The sequence below is a fragment of the Xyrauchen texanus genome, chromosome 48 (assembly GCF_025860055.1).
Source record: "Xyrauchen texanus isolate HMW12.3.18 chromosome 48, RBS_HiC_50CHRs, whole genome shotgun sequence".
NCBI classification, from domain to species: Eukaryota; Metazoa; Chordata; class Actinopteri; order Cypriniformes; family Catostomidae; genus Xyrauchen; species Xyrauchen texanus.
In genome coordinates this window covers 8107776-8119838 of record NC_068323.1, presented here as the reverse complement: position 1 = coordinate 8119838, position 12063 = coordinate 8107776, and the positions used below count along the sequence as shown (strand labels likewise).

The window sequence follows — 12063 nt, the reverse complement described above, 5'->3', positions numbered from 1 at the left end:
GTCAACGGATGTAAGAAGAAAGTCCCGCCTTACAGGTAAAATAGCCAATCGCCTTTTAGATACAGACATCGCCTGTCAATCAACTCGAGAACGCGCATGCACATTAGCTATACAAGCCGGGAAAATTGCACTTTTTAGCGTAATGTGAGGCAAAGATGCAAAATCTTTGATTTCAGTGTTTTCATATTTGATTGCTGATTTGAAATATGTTCTTTGACTGTAATCTTGACCAACCGTTCTGGATAATTTGGTCTTTCTCCATTCAAGTAGATAGGAGCTGCACTGGCATGACTGTAAAGAGCATTCCAAAGATGACCGACAGTGGACTGACTTGCTGGAAATATTTCAAAATAAAAGTCTTCACAACAAATAGCTTTTTGAAATATATAACTAAAGATCACCATATGAACTGAAACGGATACAGTAGTTTTTTGTTTGGTGAAGAAAATGGGAGAAAAAAACAAAACCTTCAATTAAAAAAAAAAATGCGTCTAGAGACACCTGCGTTGTGTTTATTTCCTTTTTCTTTTCTTTATTGCACAGACTTGTGAATGCCCCCAAAGACGGTTTACCACTTGTTTAAAGGCCTTCAATGTTAGTTGATAGTTCATTTGTGTGGTTAGGCCCTTTTGATTTCCTGTTCGTTTTAAATTAAATGGTAACTAAGGGACTTTTATTTTGAAATTGACTTTTGAAACGCTGTAAGGATATTTTGTCCTTTCGCGGTCTCCGTATGTTGTCAGACTTGCTTGTCATATGAGCTCTGTAAAGGCAAAACAAATAAGATTAATTTTATCTTGAGGGTGAAATCAACATTTATCTTCCATTGCATTAAACAGGCTAAATGCTCTCCCGTTTATTAAAAGAACACCAAACTAAACAAAACGAAAGGAAAGAGTTACAAGGTATGTGCAATTATTAAAAATAAATATAAAGCAACATCTTTATTTGTGGTTTTTATAGTGCAAGTAATGGAGTTAAAACCCTGATGTAAATATTATATTATATAAATAATTTTTCTGCATTAATTTTGTCACTTTTTGTGTACATTATGAAGGGAAAAGTACGGAAGCCCTGAACCGCAAGGTGAAAAAAAAAAAAAAAACGTGACATTTTTTTTTCTCTTCAAATTTTTTTTTTCTCTTGCATTACATTATAATGCAAATGCATTAGTAATTACAAATGAACATAATTAATACATTTATTGATAACAATTCATAAAATAAATAAAGCATTACATTTTGTGGAATTATAATACATTTTGCCATATATTAATAAATGTATTGACTTTTTAAATGGTAATAAAGTGGTTTTATTGGGTGCAGAGAGGCGGAGGCAAGAGGCCATAGCAGCTACAACATGTTTATCAGAGGCTTTGGTGGACAATCTTAATGTCGGGTGATTTTCTGATACAGCTGAGCATTGTTCTCGCAACATGAAAAATGGAAACATGTTTAATGCATGGTTATTTTGCATCAACATTAGATCTTTGTTTTGTTGTCCTGTTAATATTTTCTTTCAGGGTGGCGCAGGCCTAGCTGGACCATGAGGGGAAGACTTTTCTGGCGCAGGCCAGTCACTTTGCCAAGCAGACGGCCCAGTGGATCGGCATGGTGGAGAACTTCAACCAGACCTTAAAGATACACCGCCTTAAATATAAGAGTTATAAGCCAGGTTCATCTTGATTACTAAATTAGAGGCGGTACTAATCCAAACTGCCATTTATTACCCTTTTGTTGGAGACATTTTTTCAGGAAATTGGAGAAGTGGAAAACTGGGCGAGAAGTATCGAGATGGACACGAGGACAATCGCGACAGCTTTGGAGTATGTGCACAAAGGCCCAGTTCAGCCTGCGACCTCCTGAACAAACTTTACTTGTGGAAATCCGAAATGGACAGAAGGACAGTTTTTATTTAATACATTTCCGTCTCATTTATATTGGCAAAGAACTGCTAAAACAGCTGTTTGTTTCTGAAATACTGGTTTGTTTTTATGTTAGTTTTCTAGAATATGATTGTGACAAGGAAGAGGGTGTGGCCGGGCCATGATGGTGCACGGCCGGTGCTGAATCAGCTGATCGGCGAGAGAGCTAGATAAAGGGGAGCCAAGGACGCCAGTTCAAGTGAGAGAGAGAGAGAGAGAGAGAGAGAGAGAGAGAGACGCCCGCTGAAGAAGGGGAGGAGCGGTTCTGTCTGCCAGGTACCGGAGGGCTCGCTGCCATCTGCAGGGGAGGAGTAAGCTGACGTCCACCAGGGGCTGTAGGTCTCGCTGTTGTCCACTGGGGAGGAGCAAGCTGGCGTCCGCCAGGGGCCGGAGGACTCGCTGCCATCTGCCGGAGGAGGAGCTCTCTCTCTCTTTGTGTCTGCGCTCGCCCTTTCCCTCTCCCCACACCTCCCCTCATTTTCCCCCCAGGTTCAAAGGAGACGGGGTGAACCACCAGCTAGAAAGGCCGGAAGGGCAGCGTCTCCCCTCCAGAGATAAGGGGGGGAGTTAATCAGACCGGTGGTGCCCCAGCCTAAATCGGGCAGGGAAGGAGTGTGACAAGGAAGAGGGCGTGGCCAGGCCGTGATTCAGCTGATCAGCGGGAGAGCAAGATAAAGGGAAGCCGGGGACGGCAGGTCGAGAGAGAGAGACGCACATGGCCTCGTTGCATGTGTGTCTGTGTTTGTTTTATATTGTTTTATGTTTTAGATTTGAGATTAAACTTACGTTGACTGTTTACTGTACCCGTCCTTATACTGGTACAATGATTTTGGGTATAGAATAAAAAGTTATGTTATAAATGCTGCATTACTATGTTATTGCATTACCAGTCTGAATCTCACAAAAACATGTCCAAGTGATAGTTCACCCCAAATTAATTTTGGAGAAAAAAGTAACAAGAATATGAAGACCCTTCTAGCTTTCATAGTCGACGTATCTGTGTACTAAAATAGATTTTTGAATGCAAGGTCTTTGTGGGTCACTTTTATAACCGTGTTGCTAATTTTTTACCTAATGTATAATCCTCAAATTCACACACACTGTGACGCTATATAATCCACACATTCTTCAGTCTTTCGAAATCATAGGATTGCTTTTATTTACACAAGGAAAAACATGTATGTTTAAGGGGTCACGGGAGGACAGATTGGAGTGCGACCAGTGTAAGTAATTTCTGTAATAACAATTATAATAACTACTAACGCTGGCCATTCTCTGTTGCCCTCTCTCATCAACAAGGCATTTCTGTCCACAGATCTGCCCCTCACTGGATATTTTTTGTTTTTGGCACCATTCGGTGTAAATTCTAGAAACAGAAATACTCAAACCAGCCCGTCTGGCACCAACAATCATGACACGCTACAAATCACTGAGATCAAATTTTTTCCCCATTCTGATGGTTGATGTGAACATGAACGGAAGCTCCTGACCCGTATCTGCCTGATTTTATGCACTGCACTGCTGCCACACGATTGGCTGATTAGATGGATGATTGTTGGTTCCAGACGGGCTGGTTTCTGTATTTCTATAGTAACTCATATAACCTCTCTTTACAATTGTTAATGCTATTCTGAGATGCGGGTTGGCACTGTTTTGGTGGCACGAGGGGGACCTACACAATATTAGGCAGGTGGTTTTAATGCTGTGGATGATCGGAGTATATAGAAGGGGAAGTGTACATTTTAAATCATGTAAATGGTCACCATTTAATAAAATCATAGAAGTTGAAAGTAAATTAATTGTTAAATGGTGTAAAAGTAAATGTTTATAAAAGTGATGAGAATAAATGGGTAGTTGGCCATTATTATTATTATTATTATTATTATTATTTTCAAAATGTAAGATTTAGGTTCAAATTTGTCAAAATGAATTACATTTAATTTCAGATCAAAGTATGTTTAAGATCCTACAACTGCTGGTAATCAAAAGCTATTTCTTTTAAGTCTTTAACAGTTTTTAACTCTTTTTAGCTTTTTAGCACTTCACTAAAGCAATACGACCATAGACTGTAGAAAAAGATGGACGACGCCCCTTCGCTCTTTTCCATTGGTGAGAACTGAAGCCGCCAGTGTCCCGATATGGCTCTGACATCTTGGGACTTGAGTCTGCGCAGTCGCGATTTCGGGACCAGACCTGCGCTGTAGTGAGCAGGAAGTAAAGCCGCGAAATCAAGGCCCCGCCCTCACTCTCGCTGAATCAATCGCAAGCACAGGCCCCTGCACTTTTGACTTTTGACTTATGATGGTGTGAAATAATTAATTATAGAAATGTAGATATTAAATTTAAAGCTCCAATCTCCTCAGTCCTCCGAAGATCCCGAACAAAAGTCAGTTGGTGCTTCAGTGACTACTTCACTCAGAGAACCTGTCAATCACAACTGTCAATCATGATGTCACAGCAGCGTTTTTATAGCATCAAATAACTAAAAACAAACTTATTTTGAAAACAAACACTTGAAAAGACATCGACGTGATAGAAACGACAGTAAATGACAGAAACTATCTTTGGAAAAAAGATATGTGAAGTGTAATTTAATTGTTTAGTTGGTCTCACGTCCCGTTGAATAACATGGGGAGGCGGGGTTTATGACCTATACTATGACCAGTCATCGAGACGTTTTGGCTTCAATTTTGAGGGCTTGTGCAGCACACTTAGATACGACACACAAGTTAAGCTCAATCGACAGCATTTGTGGCATAATGTAGATAACAAAAAAAAAATCGACTTCGAAATATCGCTTGTTTATTTTAAAAAGCCCAAATCTGGGTAACAGTGAGGCCTTTACAATGGAAGTGAATCCTTAAACATTAAAATACTCACTGTTGAAAATACTCAATATGGTTTTAGTGTGATGAAATTATAATCTTCACACGTCTGCCATTAAACCCTCTAAAAATTGGCCCCATTCACTTCCATTGTAAGTGCCCCACTGTAACCTTGATTTTTGCCTTTTTTTAATGAAAAGGAGGGACGAGTCGATATTTATTTTTGTGGTAATCAACATAATGGCACAAATGCTGTTGATTGAGCTTAACCTGTATTGATCCCCGGAACATTCCTATAACTGTTCCTCCCACCCCTGCTATTTTGGTATTGCACTTACACAAACATTGAAAATGAACAAACTGCAATACACAGTGATTGGAGATTAGAAATTGTGTCCCTGTTTTAGAGGATCAGCTTTAGGGATAAACCTCAGAGGCAGTCCCACTTCAAATCACTTGCCAAATACACTCAGAACCTGCAGCTCCAACTCCAAGAAGGGAAAAAGGTAGGACCATTAATTAATTGCTTTAATTAAATGTAGAGCTTCTGATTTTTACCCAATGAACATTTTTAACAATCAGATGTGAGCTAGCATGCTTTTAATAACTTATTTAATTATTCACTTTTAAATAAGGACCATTAAATGTTAGTTTTTTTACTAACAACGAGAGAATGAGGTTTTACTACAATAACAAAAATCCCCAAAACAAAACAAATTAAATTTCATTATTAATAAGGTTTACATGAAAAGCAATGTATACAAGGAGCGTTGACATGAAATATCAAGACGTTTCAGGACCGTCCTGTCGTTGTGTCGAGCCATGATTCATCTGAAGGAAATTTCAGCTTCAAATAAATGGAATATCTTTATTAATTCAATAATTAATAAAGATACAGTTTTTAGGACCTCATATGTGACATTATTAAGTAATTGAGCTATTACATGAAATATATTTACTATCAGTCTACTTCTGATTTTAGACGTTGGTGTGATTGTTTGGTTTATTTTTTACTGAAAAATTCAGATTTTTTTTAGCTATTTTAAGTCACAAATGTTACACCTGAGGAATCAGTTGAGGAATATTGTGCTTGTTTGCCTTTAAATAGCTGCATTTAATAATGGAAAGCACATTTATGACTGATATTAATCTTGAAGTTGAATAGTCCTGTTTGTTCGATGATTAATGGTGAACGTTTCTAAAAATGGGGCTTAAGTTGTCTCTTTGGTAGGGTTTGTCCTCTTGTTTGTTTAAATGAATGACTCCTCTTCCCTTTTCTTTACTAATTTAATCTTAATCTTTACTGGATTTTTCCATTTTTCGTAACCCATTCTCTAAACCTCTGTGTCCCCTTTGTTTCATAAGAGCCTTAGCTCAAGATTTTTCATGTGCTTAGAAAAGCGAAGGTCTTACGTATGTTAGTGCCCTTTGACTACATAATCTAAGACCATTGACAAGCCATGCACGATGGTCAACAATGTTTAAAACTCCATGTCCGAGTGACTTCAATTTCTACTTGTTATTTTGTCAAACTCATCAATGAAACTGATCTTGAATAATGGTGCATTTATTTTATTGGTATTGGCTAGAAAGTAACCCTCGCTCTCTGTAACTCAGAAAAATGGGAGATTAAACCCTAACCCAATCCTTAAACCTAACCCTTGTTAGCAGCAAATTAGCATACTCGCTTAAGAGAGTTGACCAGTATAGCTTGCCCTGTGGTGATTAAAGGAATTGCACCCTTATGCTCTACGAACTTCCTGCGCTAATTAGACCTGCACTATTTTTGTCTTAAACATATCTGGCATTCTACCAAAATCAGCTCTTTACAAAACATCTTCGCAAAGTCAGTCATGGAGGCAGAAACGATGTACGAGTACTTAAGGTAAGAGCATGTACATCTAACAGCTAAACTAACAAAATACTGTGAGTTGAAGCAAATAAATAAAAAAACGTGTATATACTCTGTTCTTGTACTCACAGAAATGATTTCACACTGACATATGGCTTGGGAGCATTTGTGCTGCTGTGGGCTCTTATTTGGTACTACCGGGACAATCTGGAGGTCAACAAGGTCACGGAGAAACATGTCTTTGTGACTGGTTGTGACTCTGGTTTTGGACACCTACTTTGCAAACATCTCGACAAACGCGGTTTCCGCGTCCTGGCTGGGTGTCTCACGGAAAAGGGGGCAGATGATCTGAAAAGGGCGACGGGACCGTTCCTGAAGACCTGCATACTGGACGTGTCCAGCACTACCAGCATTGAGAAAGCTGTGGAATGGACCAAAACAGAAGTTGGAGATAAAGGTAGGTTTACTGTGAATCCAAAATGTTCTTTTTCATATGCCTGATGTTAAAACAATTATTAGAAAGAAACTGAATAATCAAAAAATAATAAAAAGGTGAAAAGTAATGACCAAGGGCCAAGCTTGTTGATTTCGAAATCTTCTAAACTTTTCAGGACCTAGGGGTCTTGTGAACAATACTGGGAATTCTCTTCCAATGGGTCCCTCTCAATGGACAAAAATCAAGGAATTCCAAAGCATGTTAAAACAATTATAAAAAGAAACAGAAAAGCAAAAGTTAATTCAGAGCATGGCCGGATTGCCCCCTAGATTTTAATTGTGCCTTCCCCCTTCTCAAAATTCCTGAAACGACCAAGAAGGACACCCCTAACCCCAGTCGGATATCGAAATGAGAGGGGGTTTGGCTGGTGGTTCTTTGCCTTGTTACGACTTCCTCTAGATAGTCAAGTTTGATCATCTTCTCGGCGCACCGCCAAGGCCCTCGAGGAGCCCTGGTTGGGCCCATCCGAGGACCTCACTAAACCATCCAATCGGTAGCAGCGTCGGGCGGTGTGTACAAAGGGCAGGGACTTAATCAATGCAAGCTTATGACCCACACTTACAGGGAATTCCTCAATGATGAGAATTACTTGCAATCCCCAGTCCTGATCACAAGTGGGGTTCAGGGGGTTACCCCCGCCTCTCGGCGCAGAGTAGACACACGCTGATCCACCCTTTGTAGCACGAGTGCAGCCCCGGATATCTAAGGGCATCACAGATCTGTTATTGCTCCATCTTGCGTGGCTGAATGGCACTTGTCCTTAGAAGAAGTTGGACACCGACCGCACAGACCGCTTAAGTATTTAGCATGCCGGAGTCTCGTTTGTTATCGGAATTAACAAAACAAAATCGCTCCACCAACTAAGAATGGCCATGCACCACCACGAACAGAATCGAGAAAGAGCTATCAATCTGTCAATCCTTTCCGATGGCATTGGCCCCCTAGATTTTCCTTGTAACCCTCTCCCCATCTACTCCACAAACAGGTGGCGAAGAGTTCCACATGTTGACTTTGATATCCCCTAACCCTAACCCTATACTTTGGGGTCTTGTGGACAATGTTGGACGTTCTCTTCTCATGAGTCCCTCTGAAAATGGAGGACTTTCAAAGCATGTTTTTAGCAACATTTTTAAAACATGTGTGACCCTGTTAAAGTCGTCATAAAATGGCGTATGCTACTAATCGTATTACTTCTGTAAAGAAAAATTTATTTTGATCTAAGTCAATGCCCCCCTAGATTTTACTTGTGCGCCCCCCAAAATGACCAAATGGGACACCAACCCTAAGTTGGACAGCAAAACAACAAAGGGAGCCGCATGTTGACTTTGATATTTCCAAACTTTCCAGGACTCTGGGGTCTGGTGAACAATGCTGGGCGTTCTCTTCCCATGGGTCCCTCTGAGTGGATGAAAATCGAGGACTTCCAAAGCACCCTCAAAGTCAACATGATTGGTGTGATTGAGATGACCATGAACTTCCTGCCTCTTGTCAAAAAGGCTCGTGGGCGAGTGGTTAATGTGGCATCCGTGCTGGGCAGAGTAGCAGCTAACGGCGGCGGCTACTGCATCTCAAAGTTTGGGGTGGAGAGTTTCTCCGACTGTCTCAGGTACTGTATCATCTTCCAAAGGAACATTTGAACTGTTTTGGAAGGAAACATCTTGATTTTAAACTCTCTTTGTAATTTTAGGAGGGATATCCAGTATTTTGGGGTCAACGTGTGCATAATCGAACCAGGATTCTTCAAGACGCAGGTGACCAGTCTGGAACCCATTGAGAGGGAACTGCACCGCCTCTGGAATCAACTGACTCCTGAAGTCAAGGAGAGTTACGGAGATAAATACCTGGATAAATGTATGTTTTTTAGGCTTACAGCCATTTCTGCCTTTGCAATAAATAGCCTGAACATTAGTACACATCTTGAGGGTTTCAAAGATTACAAAAATATTCAATAAACTTTACTGTAAATAAATGTCTTACATTTTGGCCTTTCTCCTCAACTTTCCAGACATCAATATCCAGAGACTAATCATGAATACCATATGCGACTCTGACCTCAGCAAAGTGACCAACTGCATGGAGCACGCCCTGCTGGCAGTCCACCCAAGAACACGCTACAGTGCAGGCTGGGATGCCAAGCTCTTATGGATCCCCCTGTCTTATATGCCCGCTTGCTTTGTAGACATTGCCTTAAAGCTGGTGATGCCAAAGCCGGCCAAAGGCGTATAGATTTAGATTGCTGGTAAAATAATTTTGGACTTGATTCCATTAACTGATTTTATTCCTGTTTTCACTTTTGGCTTTTGTTCTCTTCTTATGGAACTGGATGATGTTCCATTTCAGGATATTATGGTTGCCTAGTTTGGGATTAGTTGAATTAGGTTAGTGGGTGTTGAAGTGTTTTCTACTCAGATAGCACACATACATCTCCGAGATGTCTGTTTTAGTTATTTTTATCTGAAAAGCATCATAATCGAATTAACATCTGCTAAATATCGAAAAAAGATCAGATTAACAAACGTTCTAAATCATCTGATGAATGTCTTATTGACGTCATATAGACGCATTGCAGATGAGTAAACAATGTAAACACTTCATATTCCAGATGTAAACAAACACATCGAATACACATCTGGGCAATCTCTGTGTGCAATCAGGGTAGTGTTTGCAAAGACTTTAATATGTTTGCAAATTGTAGTGTTTTAAAGACTAAGCAAAGATATTTCAGTACTGTTAATATGGACACTAATAATGTTGGATATATATGTGAAATGAAACAACAACAAGTTACATTTATATAGCGCTTTTCTCAAACTCAAAGCGCTTTACATAGTATAGGGGGAATCTCCTCAACCACCACCAGTGTGCAGCATCCACCTGGATGATGCGACGGCAGCCATAGTGCGCCAGAACGCCCACCACACACCACACACCAGCTATTGGTGGAGAGGAGATGGTAGAGTGATGTAGCCAATTCAGGGATGGAGATTATTAGGAGGCCATGATAGATAGGGGCCAATGGGGGAATTTGGCTAGGACACCGGGGTTAAACCCCTACTCTTTACCGAGAAAGTGCCCTAGGGATTTTTAATGACCACAGAGAGTCAAGACCTCGGTTTAACGTCCCATCCGAAAGACGGTGCTTTTTTACAGTATAGTGTCCCCGTCACTATACTGGGGCATTAGGACCCACACAGACCATAGGGTGAGCACCCCCTGCTGGCCTCCCTAATACCACTTCCAGCAGCAACCTTGGTTTTCCCCAGGAGGTCTCCCATCCAGGTACTGGCCAGGCTCAACCCTGCTTAGCTTTAGTGGGCAACCAGGCAATAGCCACAGGGTGATATGAAACACATATGTAGACTTACATGTTTGTTTTTCTTGTTCTGCAGATAATTTTATCATGTTTACATGCATTACAAGTGGATTTTAAACCCCTTAGAGATTGCCTTAGGTCTGAACAAACCAAAAATGTGTCACTCATTCTGTCACCAATTTGTGCCTGTTTGTAATCTACTGTACATGTTTTGCTAGAGTAATTAATGTGATGTATTTTTATGAAACTGAGTTACATGGATATTTTAACAGAGTTCACATAAACATAATTCAGTAAACAAAAATGTACTTTTTGTCTTATCTGCTAGTGGCTTTTGGAAATTTACCGACATCAGCAATTGGCACCTCTCACAAAAATGACATTTTCATTTTGATGTCGCAAAATGTAGTTGTTAATAAATAAAACATAACGTAAAACTTTCCACTGAGATAAAAGTTGCAGAGACACACAACGTTTCTTTAGTTTATTGTGATTTGCTCATGCCAGGGAATGTTGTACTGTTGTACTGTGACATCGCGATTTTCTGGTGCTGTAAGGGATGTTTAGCCATATTGGAACTTGAATTAGACACGCCCCCTTTTCCCAAAATACCGCCCTCCAATATTGTTACCATCACAAACAGTAGAGCGGCAGCAACGATGAGGGTTGGACAACTGACTTTTTTAAAAACAAATTCACACCCTGAGTTTGTAGCGTGGAAATTGGCCTTAGGACATTCAGGGGTGTGGCCAGAAGGGTGGCACGTTGTGGCAGCTCCCACCCTAAAATTGAGCTTTGCCACCCCAACATGGACCCTGCTTATGTCCTGAAGATGGTGCACAACGGCTTAACCCGTTCGTGTCGGTCCATAACAACGTTAAGATGAACTTACTGGATGCCACCCCTTTGCCATCATGGCAAAAAATCCAAAACATGCCCCTGTGGACCTTTACACCTCAGGATGCAAATACATTTTCAAATATTTAACAATCGGAGTCTGCTTTTACCGCGGTTATCACATATAGGCTAGTATGTGGAAAACATGGACGGAATCACAGAATCAGGTCATGAAGCCAAAATAAAAGCTCCATTTAAATGGACGCATTTGTTGGGCACATAAAATGTCCTGGAATATTGTGCCTTAAAAAAAGTGGGATCCCATTGCTTCTTAAAGGAATAGTTCACCCCAAAATGTAAATTTGCTGATAGTTTACTCACCCTCTCAGGCCATCTAAGATGTATATGACCTTCTTTCTTCATCAGAACAGGATTTAAGATTTTTAGGAAAGTATTGCAGGTACTTCAGCATAGCTTAATCCAATGCAATTAAATGGACGCCAATGTTTGACGGTCCGAAAAAGCACACTTAGTGAGCATCAAGGTAATCCACACGACTCCCGCCAATCAAGTAATGTCTTCTGAAGTGAATCAATACATTTGTGTAAAACGAATTGCTAATTAAAAATTTAATAACTTAAAAAAAATCACTTCCTGTAAACACGGAACGCCTCACGTCACTGTCGTGTGACGTCATCACGTTGGCGTGGTTACATTAGAATTCAGAAGTTCCGCTTTGTTTACTACAGAGGAATGTACTTGACACGAGTGGTCAATTCAAACAGCTACAGAGAGATGGCGGAAGTGGCAAAATAA

At 40.3% G+C, this 12063-nt stretch overlaps 1 protein-coding gene across 1 annotated transcript; it reads left to right on the top strand.

Annotated features, from left to right (window-relative positions):
* Nucleotides 1–735: 735 nt before the first annotated feature.
* LOC127639668 (retinol dehydrogenase 7-like) lies at nt 736–10113 on the top strand. Its single transcript, XM_052121802.1, has 7 exons — nt 736–2654; nt 5157–5255; nt 6572–6634; nt 6733–7058; nt 8445–8703; nt 8785–8948; nt 9103–10113. Exons 3-7 carry the CDS (start codon nt 6603–6605, stop codon nt 9321–9323), a joined length of 1002 nt encoding a protein of 333 aa, XP_051977762.1. The 5' UTR covers nt 736–2654; nt 5157–5255; nt 6572–6602; the 3' UTR covers nt 9324–10113.
* Nucleotides 10114–12063: the final 1950 nt, after the last annotated feature.

Coding starts and splice junctions, on each gene's coding strand:
- LOC127639668 (XM_052121802.1), top strand. CDS start 6,603: ATGGAGGCAGAAACGATGTACGAGTACTTAAG. Junction 7,059..8,444: donor AACAGAAGTTGGAGATAAAG/GTAGGTTTACTG, acceptor CAAACTTTCCAG/GACTCTGGGGTCTGGTGAAC. Junction 8,704..8,784: donor AGTTTCTCCGACTGTCTCAG/GTACTGTATCAT, acceptor TTGTAATTTTAG/GAGGGATATCCAGTATTTTG.